Source organism: Microcebus murinus, chromosome 29 (genome assembly GCF_040939455.1).
Source record: "Microcebus murinus isolate Inina chromosome 29, M.murinus_Inina_mat1.0, whole genome shotgun sequence".
NCBI lineage: Eukaryota > Metazoa > Chordata > Mammalia > Primates > Cheirogaleidae > Microcebus > Microcebus murinus.
Genome location: NC_134132.1, coordinates 12552838 through 12576873, shown reverse-complemented (window position 1 = coordinate 12576873; position 24036 = coordinate 12552838). Strand labels below are relative to the sequence as shown.

The 24036-nt window shown below is 36.1% G+C and overlaps 1 protein-coding gene across 1 annotated transcript in view; it reads left to right on the top strand.

Moving 5' to 3' along the window:
* ARHGAP24 (Rho GTPase activating protein 24) overlaps nt 1-24036 on the top strand; it is a 342652-nt gene that overhangs the window by 43663 nt on the left and 274953 nt on the right. The window contains exon 2 of the mRNA XM_012770911.2: nt 20510-20709. Within this exon, the coding sequence (XP_012626365.1) occupies nt 20530-20709 (180 nt within the window). The 5' untranslated portion in view covers nt 20510-20529. The remainder of the gene's footprint in view (nt 1-20509; nt 20710-24036) is intronic.

The window sequence follows — 24036 nt, the reverse complement described above, 5'->3', positions numbered from 1 at the left end:
AAAGCTCTTATAACAGTGCCTTGCACTAGTAGGTACTATGTGTTTGTTAAATAAAATTCAAATGGATGACTATTGCTTGTCTTTCTTTTGCATATTCATGAGTCCTAGGTTGTAATTATTAATAAACATGAACTGTATCTACATCACGTTCTCTGCATAGGTAGTAGATAACAAAGTGGTATTCATTTTGGTTGATTATAATTATGATAGTATTTAATTGATACTTGTCTATTCAATACTGTCAAAGATAGAGATAAATACATAATAATACCTGGCTCTTCAGGTGAGTATGTCCAGTGGTGTCAAAATCCTTCTCTTGCATGTCATGTAATAGTCATTGTGGTACATCAGAGGGATAAATATTTTAAAGGTATGTGCATGTGTAATATAAAATGATTTTGATGTTCTTACCTAGGATTATATTGGAACCCAAATTTGTTCCAGGAAAGAGCCTGTGAGCTACACTGTTCTAGATTTACCTGTCACAAATCAAATTATAGTTTTGACAAGTACATTGTGATAATTTTATGGCATGCTACTCCTAAGTCTGGTTAAATAAAGCACCTGTTTCTTTATAAATGTTTTTTGCTTAATTTTGGTTATGAAAAGACTGCCAAATTGGGTCTAATATTCCAATTTTAAGTGTAAGATTGTTGCTGACTGAGAATAAAATATTGATGAAAACTGTCAGAGAACCTACTGAAATTCAACTGGCTTGAAATTCTTTATGGCAAGCTTTCTTTCACTCATCACCATTTAGATCTTCTAAATTAGGGTTTCTCAATGTCAGCATTATTGACATTTTGGTCCAATAATTCTTTGTTGTAGGAGGCAGAGCTGTGTGTTGTAGGATGTATAGCAGTATCCCTGACCTCGATTCTCTGGATGCCAGTAGAACCTCCTTCTTCAGTGTGACAACTAAAAATGCCTCCATATATTGCCAAATATACCCTGGCAGGTAGTAGGCAGGGCAAAATAACCCTTAATTGAGAACCACTATTATGATGATGATGAACAGACACTAAAACGATATAATTTTCCTGAGTTGTGCATCTAAAATATAAATTTGCTCATGGTTCATCTTACCAATTTCATTTTTTTTACTAACCTTCTTTAGGCAATAGTTTTATCTCTTGGGGATAGTATGCTGAAAGTATTTTCTTCCAAACTATTTTACTGGCTTATTAATATTTTAGGTATCCCATTTGAAAGGTTTCTGCAGAGCAAAACCTGGTAAACCACCTGTTTGATATGAGGTAAATTTCTTCATTTCTGATTCAACCGCATGAATATTGTGCTATTTTTTTTAAAAACCCCTTTTCATTTTATTTTGTTTCTTTTGAAAGTTGGTTAAGTCCATTCCTATTGTGTTCGCAATATCAAGTGCTAGAGTGGCATCCAATTAACATTTGTTGAATGTATGACATTCTTACTCTCAGGTGACTTTAAGGTGAAAGAATTACCTTTCAATTCTTTCATGAAAGGGATCTGATCTTAATTTTTAAAAGTAGTGAAGTGCTGTATACTCCTCCAAGCCTGGTCAACAAGTGAACATTTCTAAGCTATTTTTCATTTTTGTTAAAAAAAATAGGGGACTAAAAATACTGAAAGAGCATTAGATATGTAGCCTGCAAAATTTACAAATGTATACTTCATTTTCCAAACAGATGAGAGCCGTGATAAACTTCATTTATCCTCACAGTGAGGTACTACCTTATTATCAGACCTTCCCCTATGTGAATATCTGATCTTGACTATTTCGTTGTGATATTTAGCTATCATGAAAATATTTTCTTCACCCCTTTCAGTAGTTCAAAGGACTTACTGCTTAGGAGGTCTCCAAAAACACAACATATAAGATCTCTCTATGTATATTTTTAATGCCCTCATTTTGCAGGACAAAGGTATTGGAATGCATTTCTGCATTATGATTTTCCAATAAGTACCCAAATAACACTGTATTGAGAAAGCAGTCATATATTTAATACTGGCTTTACTAATTGTTCCATGTGCAATATGTCAGTCCCCAAACTGATTGCAAGCTCTGTATAACTAGAAATTATGTCTCACATTTTTAATATTCCCTAGTGCAAGAATAGAGCCAGGAATTGCTCAGAAAAAAATCTAGATTTTTCTCTCTGAATAATATTATTTTATATATTTAATTATGCAAGATCCCTGGGAAACACATTGTAAAAACTGAGACAGAAAGTAGGCATTTAACAGATTTTGTTCAAAGAAATAATTAATGAGCAAATGAATCTTAGGCTTTAGGATTTTTATTTGCATAAGGCAGGGATTATTTTCCATAATCAAGGTGATATGGGATTTGAAGAATTGCTCTTATGCAGTTTAGTATTATTCATCAATTTTCTAGAGACACAAATAACACAGGCCAGATGGTTTATTTTCCTTTCTGTGTAACATTCTGTCCTTGTTCTCTTGTGATATATGTGTCAAGCATATCTATGGGACTTTGTGTGTCAGCTCTTCGAGCAGGGCTCATGAGTCCGGCAGCTGGATTGACATAAAGGGTCAAGAATATAGGACCAATAGAGGAAGATAATGTGAAGACTTTAGCAAAAGAAATGCACACCAAATTGTGAAAGAGGTCATTATTGTTGCCAAGATATGTTAATGGTGTATTTTGTTTACTGCTGTGTCTTCAACACTTAGAACAGTGTCTGGAACATGGGAAACCTCAGTGGATATTTGTTCAGTGACTGAATAGGGAAACCTCAGTGGATATTTGTTCAGTGACTGAATAGATGAGCAATATAGAAGAACATGAGTCCTTGATGCATAGGACTTTGACTTGTTGAGTGTGTTGGAAAGATGAGGAGTATGTACCTATTTACAAGTGACCTTCTAAGGATAACCTTAATTACCAGTTTCTCCAAACCGTTTTGATTTTAGGCTGATCATTGTAGGGAAACAGAAGCATTTTAATACTTAGTGTTTTATTACTGGCTTTGCAACTTATTTGTGTTTTATTAAATCCTTAACACCGGTATTTCAATGATTTTTGCTTTAAATAATAAAAAAACACTATGCTGAATATATCACTTTGTATTTTAATCAGATACTCATATTCATGGTTTATTTTTGCTCTGACAACAATCTTACAAAATGTTTTGATTTCCTCCCTTTAACAAGTGGGGAAGCAAAAGCTGGGTGAATGGAATTGTGTAAGATTACTTACACAAGCTAAGAAGTGCCAGTCCTGGGACTTCTGCAGGTTTTGTATTTTTAAGTCCATCCACTTTGCACAGCATGCTATGTAAGTGATCAATTCCCTTGGTTCCTTTTGTATTTATTACCTATTAACTGTAGAGTCCTAAGTCTTGCAGGGGCCATCAGGATATATTGTCTATATAGTAAAGTTGAAGGTCAGATAAAACCTATGAATAATAAATAGCGACCTGAACAAATACAAAACAAAGCACAAATGTTTATCAAGTTATGGCAGCAACTTAGTCCTGTGCAGTTATCCATGGAGATAATGAATGTTGTTGTTTTCAGGAACCAATTTTAAAGTCATAATGTGAAATTAACTGTCAACTAAACATTTTTAGAAGTGTATGACAGGACATTTCATTGGTTCCTATTTTGTCTCTTTGTGAGTGATACTGTTTCAGTTAGAACCCTGGTGGGAAAATAGAATCAGCCCAGATGGCTCAATTGAAGAGACTTTAAAGAATGAATTCTGTATCAGGACAGAGTAAAGTGAAGAACATCCTACAGGAGCAAGGGATTCAGATAGTGAACAGAGAATAATTAACACAAATATGCATACTGAGGATTGTATAATTAATTTGTGAAGATTATCTCTTATCTGTATTTATAATTATGTCTCTGTCTATATAATATTCTTCAGATAAAGAGTCCATGGTGCAATTGGAGAGTAAACTTGGTATTATAAAACCATCATTCTTTATGTATAATTTGACCCTGCTGCAGAATTTAGTTATCCATGTAAGACTATATAATGTTTAATGCCAACTATGATACACTTTGCGATCATCAAAAGAAGAAACTACAAATACTGTAATCATACAATGAACATTTGAGCATCAGTTAGCATCTGACAATAGCTATGTCTACTAGCTTATTATTTTTCACAAGTGTTCTGCCATTTCATGATCTTGCTGCATGCAAACAAACTCTGTGCTATGACCGTTCTAATCCTGTCACTGCTAGGAAGCCTTAACAAATCCTTAGTGTGTAGTGCTATTTTTATATTGTCCACTGCTTTTTGTCAGTGATGGAAAGCTTCTGAGTTCCCGAGTTCATTCTGTTCACTGCTCAGTGGCAGCTCTCAACAGGCAAAAGCCAATTCCGTCAACAAACTGCACTGACTTGGGGGAGGAAACCTCTCTGCTAAGACCATGGGGTAACACCTGGAACAAAGTCACCTTGAGGGATGACAGGATTGTGTGTTTTACTTACAGCATATGAGAGATTATGAAAGCTTAAATCGAATGTTCTAGGAGACACTCTGAGATAAAATATATAGTGGAATGTTTAGTGGAGAGTTTAAAGAGACAAGTGGCTGGCTGCTCATTATGTAAATATGCAGGCTTATAATATCAATCCTCAAGTGAAATGTTTCCTATTAATCAAAAAACCTCCATATAAACTTTCAGATACCATTTTGAAAGAGGGGGCAGTTTTATCTTTTTGTTATTGTTGTTAATTTTATCCATAAAGAAATTTTCTAGTTTTGAAGTCAGGTCAGTATATTGGTGACATGCATCCAATGTTTTCCCAAGATTTTTCTTTATTTTGACTTTTGAGCTTAAATTTACATTATTATTTCAGCCAAGTTGTATTTTCTTAATAGCCCATTTTATCTGATATGCATTCATCAATCAAAGTTTGCATGAAAATATTCTCTAAAATGAACTCTCCTGTTCCACACCTTTGGGAATGTGGTTTCCAGTGCTTAATTAACTTTATAGGCTAATGCATTTGGCATGATTTACAGCATAGAGTAATAAATATCGTCTCTCACAACCTGTAATGTAACTTTAGATTCAGAATACTGTCTATATAATTTGAAATATATCTCCTAGGTGTCAAATACAAAAAAAAGCCACTAGCAAGTTTCATGTTATTGTGGACATGATTATTTATTATTATAGATATCAAATTAGTGTGCATGACATTCAAATGCAATAAGTCCCTACTAAAATACTGAAATACATTATAATAATCACTAATTTAAAACTCTTAGAAAGATTTTTTAAAAAAATAGCTAGTCTATGTTGTTTTCTTCCAAGGAGACAGAGAACTTATAGGAACATTATAACTTTAGTTAAAACACTTTTTTCCAGTACAGCATTTAGTTTGGCTAAACCCGTACATGAGAACTCAGTAATCAGGGAATGAGAAATCCCCAAGTCTCGGATGAGGGAATGAGTGAGTGGAACCATCTGATGCAGATGGATCTAGTCTAGGGAAGTTTATGTAGAATGTAGGACATAGTAGAGGAGATACCTAAATTTATATCTATATTTATATCACTCTGTCTCTATCCCCATAACCATATTCATATCTTTCTGTGTCTACACCTATATATCTATTACCATGTTACTGGTGGCACACAAACTGAATGAAAGTTAGGAAGGGCTCAGGGGAGATTTAGAGACAGAAATGAGTCCTCAGTTCACCTCGTTTGTCAATCCTACTGACAGTTAAAACAAATAAACCTATTTAAAAAACTCAGAACGGATGTGATTTTGTTGTGGTGAATAATCAGTTCCAAAGTAAAATGTTGTCACATCTGAATCACGTATCCCTTTCTGCAGTCCATCACATTTTCCATGGCCTCCCTTCCTCCTTTCCCTCCTTCCCAAAAGAGGCTAAGATACAGTTTACACAAAATTTCTACAATACAGCATGTATATATGTATGTATGCTTTTGTATACGTATGTATGTGTGTGTATGTCTCTGAATATGTCTCTCTCTTATGCAGTTTCAGTAACCTGTAAACTATGGCTTTACTTTCTTCACTACTGATTTTATTGGAAGAGTGGACTTGCTAGTCCACACTCACTTGCCCCCATTTTTTTTTTTTTTCATTTCTCATTCAATTCCATTTCTATCACTCTGAAACTCTTTGGAACGTCAAAACTATGTGGGTTCTATTTCAGTTGCCCCGTTTGCCTATCACCTGTGTCTCATGATGTTCATTGTGATGGGTGTACCAGGACTTTGGTTTACATCTCTAATGTTCAACTTCCATCTGTGTTCCCTTCCTTCAACAAATTTGACAGTATTTACTGACTGCCTTTTACGTGGCAGACACTGCTTGAGTTGAAGTGATCCAATCAGGACCCTTACTCCAGTACAAGGAAGGACATGGTCATTACTCTCAGAGAGCTTAGGATCTGCTCAGAGGGCTAGCCACTAATAAAAGGACCACACCAATGAATATAAAACTGTATTTGTGGCAAGTGCCACAGAAGAGAGAAATAGGGTGCTATGAGCACATAAAACCTTCTCAGGCAGGTCAGCAGCCACTTGGCCCTGTCCGGGGCACGCATGTAGTTGCCGTTTTCTGATGACAGAGGTTCCCAGGAGTCTTAACTCTAGATGGGCAGGATTTCAACAATTCCATCCCTAATATAGGGCAGGAGGATGCATCCAATACTATGCTACTTTTCATTGTTGTCTAGCACTCTCGGTGTGAGAATTAGGCTGTACATATCTATCAAGTATAGATGGCATATGTTATTGACGGACACTTTTTCTTTAGGTTAGATTTAATTACGTATCACTGAAAATATATTGGAGTAGTGATTAAAATATACTATTTTTACTCTCTTTACCACTTACCTTGAATAGTCCCTTATGTTTAGCTTTCAAGTCTTTTCCAAAAAAATGTTTAAATACGTTTGTATTACTCTTTCAAACTCTAATGAATACTTTTACCTATTTATAATAAATGACTGTTTGAGTGATTTAACAGGTAAACAAAATGTGTGGAGGCTTTCATTGGAAAGGAAACAATGTTCATATGCCAAAAATTACTACTACTACAAAAATTACTACTACTACTACTACTACTTAGTTTTGCTAAGTAAGTAATAGCATCTATGACAAGCAATATTTCTTTCTAATAGGTAAAGTTTGTGAACTTAAATTAACTATAGATTTTGAGGAAAGATGGGGAAGAGTGAGGAAGAATTGGCTTTTGATAAAACTGTCAATGATAAATTACCATTTGGGTGATTTGAAGGATAGTGCCTTTTGTAACTTACACACACATGCACACACACACATGCATACATACCAATGTATGTGTGAATATTTATCAATATGTAGTAATAGAAATATATCTTATCAACATTTCAGGTCATAGGTGATCTTACATAGTACTTTATCAAAAATCAATATTCAAAGCCGCAGACTGAATTGCATGTCTACTGTGAACAGCGTGGGAGATCTTCATATTCCAAGCACATTTTGTAGAACGGTCCTCATTATTTTTCTCAATTTTCTCAAGGAAAAGTTAATCTAGAGGCAGAAAGTCATCTCTCCTGAGTACTATACTATGTTAGACACTCTGTATTCTACTGTTTTTTTTTTTTAATAGTTTCTTTATCATTCACATTTCAATCAGTGGACAAGCACACGCTGAGCACCTGCTTTATGTTCCATTCTGGGCTATGCATGAGGGAATTCCACGATACAATCCTTGACCTAGAGAAGTTTTCCATCTGGTTGGTAAGATAAGGCTCAGGCTTAAGACACAATTAGAGCAAAACACATTGACTATTGATGCATGGCCTACCCTCTTGTACTTAGCCATTTATACTCCAGCATTCTTTCTTTTCCTATTTTGATTATTGACTCTGGTCCAAGGCAGAGGGTCTATATTTTGAGCAGTAGAAAGACAAGACATTACTAAGAAGAAACATGAGCAAAAAATAGTACATGTGTAAAAATCCATATAGAGCTAGGAGATTCCTGTGGGGAATAAATAATGCCTTCTTGCTAAATTTTGAAAGTATTCTCTAGGGTATGGGAAAATGCATTCATATATCTGGAAAAAGTGTTGCTTATTTGAGTTTTTATGTTCTTTTGCCTATGTTTACTATGGGCATTCACAATTACAGAAAACTTTCTTAAGGATTGTAATGGACTCTTGGCATCAGTGAGCATGCTTTGCTGCAACTGCAATACCATCTGGCCAGCATATCACTGAGGTGACATATTTTAATTACTGAATTTATGCCCCTAGAGACTGATTTACATTTTGGGAGTTGGGAAGCTTAGAAATAGTCATTCAAATGTATTTGAATAAAATACAAATATGTGTATGGTGTTGGGTATGTACAATTTACTTAATAAATTCCTAACCTTTCACTTGTATTTTGATGTCAGGATTTTCCCCCACTGAGCTCTGATGGGAAGGTACTTTTTAAAGTACACATATACATGCCAAGCCTGAAAGATGACTTGATAATTTAGGGACAAGTTATGCCTAAAGGAATAAGCTTAGCAATTTAAACCCCATGCACTGAAGTCTGTCTCCTCTACAGGTAGAATTGTGTCTCAATGCACCTCAATTGACTTGTAATTGAATTACCAACCTAAAAATATTTTGAATTCTGTTATCATGACTTATCGACTTTAGCAATCCTACCAAAGAAAAGTAAACTGGCTTTACTCTGAAAAGTCTTTTTAGCTTGATGCTATTTTTTTTATTTGAGGTTATAGCAACCGTGACATAACAAAGTCTCTTGAGAGCATGATATCAGTACAGAAATGTATGTACTCATTCAGTTATGGGGAATATTCAAGTTCAACAAATAATGCTTTGTATCAGTCATCAGGAGTTTCTGAGCTTAAAATGAAAAGTTGATTTTATTGTCACATGATAAAGGCCCAGTATTATAAATATTGGCACTCAAATTTACTTTATATTATTAATGGTCTTGAGGTCTTGATGGCTTTTGCAAAGAATTCTGTTTCCACGTTTCCCATGTTCCTGCTAATGAATATTTAACCCATATAATCATTGACCTTGTGGACAGTTGTGGGGATGGGTAAATGGTAAGTCTATCATGGAATATAAGAGTTTCCTTATGACATAAGAAAATATATGCCCCTGAATTTAGAGCTTGACATAGTCTCCTAAGATCTGAATCCAAAATATTTGGCTTATTTTACAGCAAAGCTATAAGCACAAGATGCTATTTTTGTTAGAAATGAAGATATAGTGGTTTTATGTATGTTTCATTTAGCAAACATGAGAATTATTTCCTTATTTCCAAGTCTTTATTAGAGAAATAAGAGGTAACATAATAACATGTAAGAGTAAGACAAATTTTTAAATTTGCAATTTAATTGTACTAAGCTGGCAAACCATTTTACAGCTTAACTCAGATCCACTATCTTTTTCTTTTTTTTGAAACAGGATCTCGCTCTGTTGCTCTTAGGCTAGAGTGCCATGGCATCAGCCTAGCTCACAGCAACCTCAAGCGTCTGGGCTCAAGCGATCCTCCTGCTTCAGCCTCCCTAGTAGCTGGGACTAAAGGTGTGCACCACCACGCCTAGCTAATTTTTTCTATTTTTAGTAGAGACAGATTCTCAGTCTTGCTCAGGCTGGTCTCTAACTTCTGAGCTCAAGCAATCTCCTGCCTCGGCCTCCCAGAGTGCTAGGATGACAGGCGTGAGCTGTGGTACCCAGCCTCACTGTCTTTCTTTTTCAAACAATATTTTAACATGAATTTAGAAAATAACTCATGTTAAAATGTTGTTTGAAAAAATAAATAACCATCATCTACAAAGTGAATTAGAAAAATCATACCAAAGTACATATTATGAAGAAAATGTTTGAAATTCTATTATAAATAGAAACTATCCTTGTTAATTTGCTCTTTAGGCTTTGCTGGCCTAAATTTCCACCTAATAGACACCAGATAGTGTCACTACATATAAATTGGTTAAGTCAAAGGAAAATTGGAAACAGTCTTTGCGACTTTAAAATTTGAAATATTTTTCTGCAGTCTTTTTTCTGAAGGTTTGAACGTGATGGATTCCACTTACTGTTGTTATAACTCCCTGCCTTTCAACTTTGTCAGATAACCCCATTGTCATTTAAAAGCACCCTTTGTTAACAGTTGTTCAGCTTTTCTTTTTTCCTCAGTCCAGATCTCATGAAACTTGAGTTTGGGGTTTGCAGGAGTAATTCCCTAGCATCTGGGGAGGCCTAACTGGGCTTAACAGGTCACTACAGATACTGGTATCTGGAATGTGCGAACACATGTTAGTCATGCTATTGTAAAATTGTTAGGACTTATATCTTTGTAATTTTCCAACTAAAATGAGACAGCAACCTATAGTGGTTGTTCTTTTTATTTTTATTTTTTTAAGGCAAAAAGGAATTTGCCACTTTCGCTGCTAATTTTCTCTTCATAAATTTTCTCTTCAAGAGATGTGAGCCTCATTTTCCCCCCTGGACTGAGTCACATGTTCTGCACATGGCGGTGCTTTATTTGCTGCCGTCTGCACAGGACGGGCACAAAGCAGCTTCTGGGCTCTCTCACCTGACTGCTTCCAAGCTGCTGACAAGGAAAGCAAAGTCAGTGTGGCAAAAGGTTCACAGGGGAGGGACTGCCAAGTTTCAGAAGCTTAAATGTAAAAACTCAGAATGAAATACATGTGCATAAATATCAAGACAAGAAAATACTAGTGATAGATATAGAACATGAAGCTATGCACAACATTTATAGGTATGTATATGGGTCAAAATCCAGGTATCAGAGTTTGGCATAAAAAATAAATAGTATTCTTCTACACTAGAATTTGTTTTTACAGAGTATTCAAGAGGCATCAATTATGGACATTCTGTTCCATTTGCTTTGTCTCTCTATGTTTCTGTCTATTTGTGATTTTTTTCTGAAGTGTTTGAAAGTAAGTTGGAGATATCTTGTCCCTTTACCCATCAATTGCTTGAGTATGTATTTCCTGAGAACAAGTACACTGTCTGGTGTAACTGCAGTTATAAAAAAAAGAAAATTTAACATTAATATAATAATATTATCTATTCCATAATTTATATTCAAATTTTATCAATTTTTCCAAATAATGTCTTCTTTCTCTATTTTTTTCCTGGCTTAGGATCCAAGTCAGGATCAAGCATCGTGTTTAGTTGTCCTCGTTAGTGTACTTTCATCTGGAACAGTTCTTCACCTTTCTTTGTCTTTCTTGACCGTGAGAGTTTTGAAAAGTACAGACAGTGATTTTGTAGTGTGTCTCTCAATTATCTAATGTTTCACTTTGATTGGATTCAGGATGTGCATTTTTGGCAAGAATGCTATAGCAGTGACATCGTGTCCTTCCTAGCACATCACATCAGGAGGCACACGATGTCAGTCTATTCCAATATCGGCGATATAAACTTTGATCACATTGTGCTTGCCAGGTTGCTCTATGGTAAAGTCACTGTTTTGCCTCTTCTATATAAAGATCAATTTGTGGGGAAACATTTTCAGATTATGTAAATATCTTTTTCCCATCAAACTTTTACCCATTAGTTTTTGCATCATTGCTAATTTGTAACTCCATTATTCCTTCTATAGTTAATATTGACATTGTACTGAAAGGAAGACTTTTCCCATGTCTCCTATTCATTTACTTATTATATTGCTAGAACTTGTGTATTCTTGTGTTATTCCATAGGTATAACCTATTACCATCATTAGTTACTCAGATACTCAAATTGTCCCTGATTTAGCCAGTGAAAGCTATTCCACACTAGTTCTTGTATTTTTTCAAATATATTTTCCTGTCATTCTTGAGTATTTCTTTACTTTCTGGCACATGTTGTCCTATAATCGTGTTGTATTTTTCCTGCCTAATCCCTGGAATCACCTTTTTATCCAGTTATCTATGATTCCATTTAGAAGTGAATGGTGTTTAGAAGTCAAGATCTAGACGTGTGATATACTCATTGCTACTGACATGTCTTTACTTCTAGGTCCTCTCAGCAAAAAGCATTAGTAAATACCCATCTTTTTATTTCTATATCTATGTATCTATCTATTAAAAACTGTGAGTTCCTACTGATACCCTCTAATTCCAATCTCAAACCACAAGATGCATTCTGGTTTCCCCATTTTTGCATTTATAGCTTCCTTTTCCAACAGTGGGAAACTGAGCTTCCATAATGTTCAATATATGTGTTTATTTTGCTAACTTAGAATACACAAAAGGCAGTTTCAGAATTGCTAGCCCATACCACAGCAAGAAAAAGATAACCTACTAACTAGAATTCAATATTTTTAACAGTTGCTTTGGAATAAAATTTTTACTAAAGCAACATAATTTGTGCACAGATCTTAAATGTACATTTCATGAATTTCATGTAACTCATGTCTCATTAAGATATAAGATGTTCATGTCCTTTTCCACAATTGCAGAGATGTGGAAACAACCCAACTGCCCATCAATACATGAGTAGATTAATAAAATGTGGTATATGTATATCATGGAGTCTACTCAGTCACAAAAAGCAATGGTGATCTAGCACTTCTTGTATTATCCTGGATAGAGCTGGAGCCCATTCTACTCAGTGAAGTATCACAAGAATGGAAAAATAAGCACCACATATACTCACCATCAAATTGGTATTAACTGCTCAACACTTAAGGGCACATGTAGTAATAACATTCATCTGGTGTTGGATACATGGGAGGGGCAGGTGTGGATGGGTATATATACGCCAAAAGGGTGCAGTCTACACCGTCTGGGGGGTGGACATGCTTGAAGCTCTGACTCGGGTGGGGCAACGGCAATATATGTAACCTAAACATTTGTACCCCTGTAATATGCTAATATTATATAATATTAACTTTTCTTTAAGTCAGTATTAATAAAGACTTTTTTGTGTAGCAAGTCATTGGAACCAGCTCGAATCTCATTAAGTGAAAGAAAATTTATTTGTTCACCTTGATGGGAAGAATAAGACATATCTTAAAGGATCAGAGGAAGATACACAAGGACCCGGACTTTGGGAACTAGAGCTACAGTGAATATTCCAGGGCTCTCTCTCCATTCCTCCCTCACATGTGCTTGTCTCTGCTTAGCTTACCTTGTGGACAGCTTTGCTCTGTGGGGCAGGAAGGATGACTGCTGCCAACCTCAGAGGCTCATCCTTTCTGTGTCTCTGTATCCAACCTAAGGAAAGACTCCTCTGGGCACTATTTAGGTCACATTCCTGTTCCCTGAGCTGGTCACTATTGCTAAGCAGCTCAGATCCTACGAGTAATCAAGTCCAGGGATGGTGGCACCAACTAGAGCATGCCATGAGGGAGAAGGGGGTTCCTCAAAGACAGGCTGGTGGACCCTCCAAATGGCATGTGTCTCATCAAACTTCTTGTTTTTACAAACTTTTTTAATGTATAAGATTTATTTATCTTTCACTGAACTGCTAGTTTAAATGTATTTAGGTGCAGTAAAGCTGTATTTCTGTTTAGCTTATTTAAAACTAAAGTGTGAATTAATCTGGCATTTTGAAGTACTAACATGTGTTCACATTACAGGAGACTAGTGGAACCTCATCAAAGATACAATGTAACACATCAAAGTCCACAGTTACCTGAATGATGATGCTGTTTTCACTTTGACAAAATACTTCTCCCCACCTCCCTCTGATTCTATTAAATAATAAAAAAGTTCTATTGTCAGTACCTCAATATAATAAACCCCTGGGAGAGCAACTGTGGTTCAGTGATTAAGGAGAAGATTTGTATAATTAGAGAGCCTCCTAATTTTCCTGGGCTTATAAAGCAAGCCTGATGATGTTCAACCCACAGGATTAATTGTCAAATAAGAAATGGTTTTTATTGGAAATCATTAAACACCTCAGGGCTTTCATTTGAAGGAGAAAACCTGAGAGTTCGCTGTAGACAAATGGCCATGTCTGTCAAAGTTACCTACTTGTAAAGTATCCTCTTTGAAGTGTAGTTGAATAAAAAGCTGGCCCCCGCGAGGGGCCTGAAATGATAATGCAATTGACAACATTTGATGGTTCTAGGTTGGACTCACTGAAGAGCTCACTGATATTAAGAGTAGTGTTTCAGAAAAGCTTTTATCTAAGCTTAAAAATACAGCCCCTGGGGACAGAGCTGGAGGGACTCTATAAATGATAGGCACAGAGGTTATTTCCCTATAATGAGAGGAGGACCAGCTGAGATGGCCTGAGCCCCCCCTAAGCCTGACTGTCTTTCTAAGTATCCCACTTACTTTTCAGATTTAGGTATGGAAAACCTCTTTTTAAAAATTAATTAATTTTAATTAACAAAACTTGTATGTATTTATCGTGTACAACATGATGGTTTGAGATAAGTATACATTCTGGAATGGCTAAGTTGAGCTAATGAACGTATGCATTACATCATATACCAATTGAGGTGAGAAGACTTAAAATCTACGCTCTCAGCAATTTTGTTATTATAGTCACTATGTTATACCTTAGCTCTCTTTAACTTATTCCTCCCATCTAAATGATACTTTGTATCTTTGATAAACATCTCCTCAATCCTCTGACCCTCAAAACTCTTTTCTTTGAGATAGCTTTTCAAAAAAAAATTTTACCAATAAATAAATGGGTGGGAGAAGGAGGGACAAACAAAACCTCAAAAATAGAGTTGTTTATAAAACTTAAGTTTCTGATCCTACTTTTATGGTCGAGTCATAGATTCACTTAATTTATATAATGTAAGGGACATCTAACTCCTAGTCCCCTTTTCCCTGCTTCAGGTTTGTTGTCTTTGTTTCCCTGTGGCCATATGACACGATGATAGTTGCCATCTTCAAGTTTTCATAAAACTATTAATTATTTCCACTAAAAGAAGTTGATTTTCTCTTCTTTGCCCATTTCAAATGGCATTCCTTTTGAGAGCGCACCAGAGTTTCTATTTGATATTTGAGAAATATGTTCAGTTCTTGGTCTGTTCACAGAATTGAAGTAACAAAGAGTCTTCCTCTCCTTTCCATGTATGACTGATTGGTTGTGATTGCCCAGAGTGCTGGATTGAGAGGGCACATGGGAGCTAGTCCAGGTGATTAATTAATAATGTCTGCCTTGAGCTCAGCAGGCAGCCGTACAATTGCTCTATATCTCTCAGTTCTTTCCTAATCTCAATCAATGGTAAAGTATTTGTTTTCATTTCATTTTTGTTGCTATTCAGGTTATCAGCGTTGGGAATTCCAATGGTTTTCTTTTTCCATTATCCTTCAGGGAGTGATGTGGTGATAAGGAACACGTCTAAGTAAATATGCAAATACTTTTCTCCCTACTTGAACAAAAACCTCCTTAAGAGGGAGTAGATTCTCTCCATAAAGTATGAGACATTAAATAAACAATAAAAACGAATTAAATACTTAGAAGTTTCTTTTTTATGGTTCATCTCATTAAGTCATTTTGATTTTTTTACACAATGAATATGGACATATTAAAGCTTAAAATATAAAATGTGGATTGATGTTCCTGATCCATCCCAACATATACATACTTTTCTACTATTGTCTATTCTCTGATGTTTTGTTTAAGAAAGAGCAGAATTCAGATAAATATTGGCTATCTGTAGTTACATACTTTGCACAATGGAATCACATCTTCCGAAGGAGTTCGGTTCTAATGTCAACACAAAAGGTGACAATTGGCTGTTATCAAAATGACTCCTGAAAGCCCCATAAATCTCTCATAAATTGCAGTATTTTACCAAAATTGCCAGTTTCATTTCTGTTTTTTTTTTTTTTCTTTTTCTCTAGCAATAGAACAGATGAGTGGTTTTTTGGTTTTTTTTATTGAATGATTGGAGTAGTTTGTTTGTTTGAGGGGGCCCTGAGTTGTGAAATCATGAGTGCTCAAAATCTGGGATCACATGTGCACAGCAAGATACTTGCTCCACTGGAGGCCCAGGGCACTGACGCTAATGGCAGGCAGGAGATGCATTTCTTCCCCTGCACCCTTGCCATAGGAGCGTAGGTTCATTCAGTGGAATGGAGGCATGTGTTGGGATTGCTGTGCTGTTTAAGTTGTTCTCCCTCTCCCTTCTCTTTTGTTCTAGCTCCCTCCTTCTCTCCCATTCTCTTGTGTTTGCTGAGCATGTATAGTAAGGTAATTTCAAATGTATTGCAACTCTATGGCATATGGCATCCTGTTTATATACAACATTATTTTTATGCATGTTTATACATTCTTTGTTGAAATGAAGTCACACATATCTAAATACCTATGCGTGTGCTCTTTGACTTTTAGAACATTCTTTTAGGAGCATGAAGTTCATCTCCGATTGTACCATGTCATACTGTTGTGTGCTTAGCCCGTCCTGTTGCAAAAGAGAACCATAGGAGTAGATGTGGAAATCAGTTTTCACTCTTGGAAAACAATTCAAGACTATGATGAGCCTGTTAAGTGGTGGGGACTTTCTAGGTATGGCATGGTACAGTAGCCATCAGTTAGGCTTCTTCCTAAGATTGATGGGGAGACACAAGTTAAATTTTTAATTCTGTTTTTGTTTTCATTCGGGGCAACTATTTATTCACATTATTGTTATGCTGACTTGCTAATGAAGTCGATAGCTGTGTTTTGTAATCTTACTTCCCACACGGCTACCATGGCCTGACTTCAGTGAAAGTATTTTCCTGATGGAGATTCAGTGAAATTACTCTCTGAGAATTCTGAGTTAATAACTGTACTTTTCTTAGTGCTAAACCACAATTGGTTGTGTGTGTTTCCTGCCAAGGCTAAAAAGTGTACATTTTGAATATGTTTTTTCCATAAAGGGCAGTTTCAGGTTCATTCAAGTGTGATGATTTTTGACATTGTGTTTAAGAACAATTTTCATGCTGATTGAATTTTCCTCTGTCAAAGGGAAAGAAATCTAATTCTTAAAGCACACAATCTTCTTTAAGGCAATGAATGAGACTAAAAATAACCCTTCAACATATTCTTTGGAGGAATTCTATTGTGATTGTTACATAGCTTTATTTGTTGATTCAACAAATGTCGACAGAGTGCCAAGGAAACACTCTTAAAGGAGCTGTAGCAAGGAAAATAATGTCCTTGACCCCATGAAACTGAAGGTCTCCTGGCGGGGTGGTAGCATAATAAGAGGTGAACGAATTCACAGGGCGATTAGTGAAGACTTGGAGCAGGCAGATTTTAAGCTGAAACTTATATGAAAATGGCTTGACCATGAAAAGAGCCTGAGGCAGAATCTTCTAGGCAGAGATCAACAAGTAGCAAGACTCAGGCATAAAGGAGCTTAGATTATTTCCAGAGCTGAAAGGAGACTGGTGTGGTTAAGTATGTATGTGTGTGGGGGCGTGGGGAGGGGAGGCTCAGGAGGTGGGATGTGATTAGGTTAGAATTTTGAAATAAGTGCAATGAGAAGCTGGACAAAAATTTTGAAGTGTGGAGAGTCATTACCTGATTTGAATTTTTAAAAGCTCACTTTGGCTGCTTTTTTGGAGAATAAAGTACGTGTGAACATGTGCCTGTGTGTTTGTGTTGATGGTTAAAAATGGAAGCAGTGAGACCAGCTGAAAATATTAAAATCATCCCCTTAAAAGATAATGGTGATGTGGACCATAGGGTAGCAATGGAGATGAAGCCAAGCAAACGGATTTGAAATATATTTTGGAGGTATTATCTTCTGGATGGATTGGATATTCAGGGTGAGGGAGAGTCAGGAATCAAATGATCACTTTCCTATTTTTTTTTTTTCTTTTGCAGCTGGGTATATATCATGGTGTCATTTACTAAGATCAGGTTTGCAGGAGGATCAGGTTTTAGAGGGAGATCATGTTCACTTTTAGACACTTAGCATGAAACCTATTGCAAAATTGATTAATTCATCAAACATTGATTGAGTTTCACTATATGCCAGGCTTTGTACTGTGTATTAAGGATATTTGAGGTCCATACATTTATACAATTACAGAGATGATAGATTTTAGAGTGCTATCAGGGACCATAATTCGAAATGATCCAGTCCAACATACTCATTTTAAAGATAAAGGGTAAAATTTGAACCATTTAATTTCTCCAGAAATTTCAAGACTTCTCAATAAAAACCATGGTTATTTTAGAAAAACTTAATTTTACTCATCCAATAATAGTTTTGGCATTATTTTCCCTTAGGTATATGATAAATCTGTTTTCATTTCTGTTTTGATGAATTGTTACAATTAGTATTCTTAAAGCACTTTTTGATGCATTCTGAAATTTTGAAAATATAGCCATTTGAGCTATGAGTTCAGCGGGCAACACTGTCACTGGCTACAGCCAGACTTATAAACAACTATGCAAGAAGGATCATAAACCACACTCTAACACACACACATGTTTCATTAAATCATTAATGGTAGACAAAAGGAGAATTTACCACTTGTATTTTTTATATTATGGATAGTAGCCTACTAATTACCTTGAAGCATGGGAATTTTTCAAACTTAATAACTTAATAGAAAGCATAAATTTGAGAAGAAAGAAAAAAAGAAGGGCCCAAAAGAATTTGCTATGCATTGCATTCTACATTTGTGTGTGTGTGTTGGCATGTTTGTTTTAAAGTCTTATTTATAAGTTAAGATGTTTGTTCAAAGAATAAATAGGCAGTAATGAAATAGCAAGTTGTGTAGATTTGAACAATTTAAATACCGGGAGACAAAAAAAAGATTATTTAGGGTGGTCTAAATAAGCATACTTATCTAAATTACATTGCAGCACTTATTGCTCATTTAGAGTGTGGTATACTTGGCTGTTTATAATAGGTCAGTTACTGTGAAAGAAAAGAGATGAAAGTTCTTGCCCTAAGGACAAAACAAACCTGAAGCGTTGGGCACACACACACACACACACACACACACACACACACACACACAGGCACACACATGAGGGAGAATGTTTCCTGCAGTAATCAATTGTAAGCGGTTACTGCCACGGGAATGCCACATGGGGCAAAGGAAGTTTCAAGACATTTTAGTAGAGATAGGGGCCTAAATAATTAGAAAAGCATTGCTGTATAAAAAAGGCAAAAAAGTGTATATTTAAGGAAATAGATAATAGTCAAGTGAACTACTTGAAGCTTAAAAGAAGTTTAAAGAGATGAGGACTGAAGCAAGGGTGGAGATGGATTGGCATGTGTGCCAACAAAAGACGTAATTCTACAGAGGAGATGGTTGAAGGTATCGAAATAATAGGTAATTAGAGCCGAAGTTCTGCTTCGCCTCTGCAACTGGAATGGCAGGACTAAAATTCAAAGAACTCGAGGCCCAATAGTGAAAGATTTGACCTTTCAGGAGGAAACATAAAGGGCCAACAACTGAAACTTCATGGAATTTGTAAGTAGGATTATGTACTTACAAGTTGATTGAAAACTTAGTGGTTAAAATAAAGACCAGACAGAAAGACAGCTCGTCTTCTGAAATCAATCAGAAATAATGAAACAGGGGCTGAATGTGCATGAATGTGCCTGCACAGCGATATTTGATTTTTTTTAGTTAAATCGGTATGTTTATATTCTCATCAGAGACACAGGGTGGGAGTGGGCTTCTCACTTCTTGAATAAATGCTTAGAAATAACCATTAGCAAGAATTTGGAAGAATTTTGGGACAGAAAAATCTCTTTTACTTTTGAAACACATGTCCCTGGCTCTCCTGGAATGTCCACCTCCTCTGTTCTCCCTGGGGCAGTTTTAGCATCTCACCTGTTGATCAGTATTTTCTGTAATATGAACTCATTCACTTGCTACGCTTAGGGTGCACGGCCTTGCACTACTGCACACGTGAACTGAAAATATTTCTCAACATGTCTTAGAATGGGACACATCACTCCCTCCTGGAGTTTGAGGGTGAATGTAGGGAAAAGGAAACTCAACTGGCCAAGCAGGTTTTTTGTTTTTTGTTTTTTTCTTAAACTTTTTCATTTGTACTAAATCCTGATCAACCATAAAAGCTCTCAAGGGGGTGTTCTAGGGGAAGGAGGGTAGAAACATCTTGAGAACTATTCACATACGTAAAACAAATGTCTTCCACTGAGGTTTTTAAAAAGAGTCCCTTTAAACTAGAACATGCATAGGGCTGGAGCTTGCTCAGGTAACCGCAGGCCTGCCTGGGCAGACACAGAGGTAGGCATCTTGGGAATTGTGTTTCTGTTGGTTGTTTTAGTTAGTTTTTAAAATTCCTCCTTAACATATTACCGCTAGCACTTTCCTATTCTTCTTTTCCACTTAGTAAAAAAAGAGTTATTATGACCCAGCTGTTGAGCTCATTTTAGAAGGCAGGAAGGCACAAGAAGCTCTCTCCAAGTTTCCCTGGGGCAGGTCTGTGGTTTGCATCTAAAAATTTGGCCAGTGAGTTGATAAACATTTTTTTCACCCTCCTCCCATGCCCCCCCCCAATTTTAAAGGATAAGGGTGGTTTAAGAGGGAATTGAATATAACAGAGCACCTTATTATTTTCCTTTCTTTCTCTTTGCTAACTAGGAAAGTCCATCGGTTTGATAATGGAGGAGAACAATGACTCCACGGAGAACCCCCCACAGAGCCAAGGCAGGCAGAACGCCATCAAGTGTGGGTGGCTGAGAAAGCAAGGAGGCTTTGTCAAGACTTGGCATACCCGCTGGTTTGTGCTCAAGGGGGATCAGCTCTGTTATTTCAAGGATGAAGATGAAACCAAGCCCTTGGTGAGTAGGAGAAAATGAAAAGCATTGTGGGCCCAAGAGACGCAAGCAGTAAAGTGATTTGCTAGAAGCTGATGGAGACTGAGGTCACACCAATACTCCTGGTCTCCTTCTGTTCACAGGCATCTTTCACACTTTGCCCATTGTTTGCTTGGAGCCAGAGGCAATGAATTTCTAATTGAGGCCAAGAGGTGAATTATACTTGTCCAATATTCATTTTAATCTTTACTAAACTAGAGCAGAATGAGTCCCTCTAGCAAACTGACTTCAGGAGTAAATTTTAATGAACCTCTGCTAGAAAATATTTTGTAGCCAAAACATCTTTCCCCTTTCCCCCTCAGGAATAAGTTGAAGGCATAGATTTGAAGGAAAACTATAAACACGACTTTCAGTAATTTCTGAGACATCTTCAGTATCAATTCTCTGAGGCTTACCTCCGCCTTAACTCACATAAAATATGGATGCAGTGCTAAACTGAACAACATTGATGCATTCAACCAGCATACAGAATATACTCTTCTGAGAATAGTCTCTCTGTCTCTCTACAGTTCTTTGGTGGTCCTTTGTTTGCTTATTTACTTATTTTCTTAGCCACAAGTTTCAAGACTGCAATGAGAAAGAAGAAAAATCTCCACCTGCATTTTTGTAAACTTGATAGCTCTCTTAGCTGGGATGATTGCTTATCAATTGATGAAAGGAGATGGGAACTGAAGCATCACCTCTCTGTTTTTCCTCCATCTACTTCTATAAGATAAATAAATGAGAGAAGAAACATTTCAGATGAGTTTATATAAACAATCCTAATACTATGTTCCTGAGGCTGTTTCCTCTTGGGTTCAAGTTCAAGAACTTCATTAGGAATCTGGATCAGGGTTCTGCTTTAGTATTTAAATTCCTGGGGCATTATAATTTTGCAAGGTTCTTATTCCTCTAGTTTAATTAAATAAAAATAGCAACAAAAGTACATACCATAAACCCCAGGCATTTTTTGAAATTGCTACTACTTTTTGAGCATTTACCAGGGCCAGACATCAGACTGGGAATTTACATAAATTGTCTTATGAAATACTTAAAATAATCTGACCAGGTAGGTATTATTAACCCTGTTTATGCATGAAGAAACCAAGGTTCAGGTATAATACAGATTACCCAAAGTTAAACAGACAGTGGTGCCATAATTTGCTTCTAGATCTAAGCCCAAGAACATATAAGTAAATTATTAATAAGAATGCTATTTATTGTCATCATGACAATTATAGTACATTTCCATGTTTATTATTTCATTAGTTATTGCAAACCAGTGGGGAATATTGAGATTATTATTACAGATGAAGAAATTGTGACTTAGAGATAGGAAGTGACATGACCAAGATCGTACAATCATATAAAGATCAGAGGCAAAGTAGTAGAGTCTTCTGTCTCTTCTCTTCTCCTCTATGGTTCTTTTCTCATTGTACTGTGTATTATAATATATAACATTCAGATTAAGGTGTTAAGTTGAACATAAAACCATTTTTGCCAAACGCAGACAAAGGGGTCAGCTTAATGTGAAAAAAATGTGGAACATGGGGGATCCAGTGTGAGGACTTTGATACAGAGGAATGCATTGAATACAATAGAAATATGAATAAGATTCAATGTGGGACCCTATGAACTTTTATGGAATAGGTTGTTAACCAGAATGGGTACAAATTAAGTGGTTAATTAAGCATGATCCAGGAGCTAAACAGGCCATGAGGGGAGCACACAAGATTCAGGAGCTAAGTGAGTAGAGAAGTGAATGCAGATCAAAGAAATGTGACTCTTTGTGAGTTTGGAATATCTTACAGTAATGAAGGTAAGACACAGTGGGTCAAGCCTGAGGCCAGGGTTTCTCCAATTTGAGAACTTGCAGATACCAGAGAATATGTTCACGAACCCCAGTTTGAGGATCTCAGCCCCAAACTGTCCAAAAAGAATATTACCATATTGCCTGGGCTAAATTTCTCTGTGTAATTTTTCACAAGTAGTATTCCATACAGTGCAGTTATTTTGATAAAAAATTAGAAATATAAATAAGAAAAGGCAAAAACTTCTGATTAATTTAAATGGAAATCTGCCTCAAAATGCAAATTACCTTAATTCATAATATTTCTAAGATAAATAGTATTTTTATATTAGTATGTTATTAATACTAGTATTTGTAGATTTAAAATAACTAAAATTAACAGAATAGAGTGTAGTGATAATAAAGTACTAATTCTTTTACAAACCATAGGTAGACCATCACCATCCCCTTAAAAAAGGTTTTTGAATTTTTCTTTCTATATATTATTTGTTAAAGATTTACAGTTAATAAAGCACTTAAATTGGGGGTAAATAATTTTGCATTATTATCTTTTTTATCATCTTTCACAGGAATTCAAGCACTGCGAATTTTAACATTGTGCTTTTTCTTTTCATCTTTTAGGCTAATGTGTAAACACGTGCACACAAAATCAGATTAAAAACTGGCAATTTCTATATTAGAGGACATTTAGTAATTTTAAAACATCCTATATTGTCCTATGAACAGACTAATTCATTAATTTAAAGTGGATTCCTTAAGTGAGGGTAGTTGCCTGGCACATTGTAAGTGCAAATAGCGTTTTTGTTTTTTTTTTTTTTTTGAGACAGAGTTTCCCTGTGTTGTCTGGGCTAGAGTGCCATGCGTCAGCCTAGCTCACAGCAACTTCCAACTCCTGGGTTCAAGCAATCCTGCTTCCTCAGCCTCCCAAGAAGCTGGGACTATAGGCATGCGCCACCATGCCCGGCTAATTTTTTTTATATATATATATATATTTTTAGTTGGCCAATTAATTTCTTTCTATTTTTAGTAGATGGGGTCTCGATCTTGCTCAGGCTGGTTTCAAACTCTTGACCTTGAGCGATCCACCCACCTCAGCCTCCCAGAGTGCTAGGATTACAGGCGTGAGCCACCATGCCCAGCCAAATAGCATATTTTTGAATGAGTGAGTGAGTGAGTCAGTGAAGGTGTCTATAGCCACGCGGCAACAGGTCCAGGACCAGGCACTGTGAGTAGAATTGGCTACTCTCAACTTCATATCTAAAAATCATAACTCTTTTTAAAACAAAAAAATTTTAAACACGTCAAATCAGCCCTGGAGTGATATATTATAGGACAACTTTTAAGAAATTAAACACCCGACTGAAGAATAATAGAGCATCTTGAAAAACGTTAAAAGTGGAAAAAAATTTGACTGTCACAAGATCCAGCATTTCGTAGTTGAATAGCGTTTGTGTGTTTATGAGTGCCTGTATGTGATTGCGTGTATGTCTGTGCATAGCAGC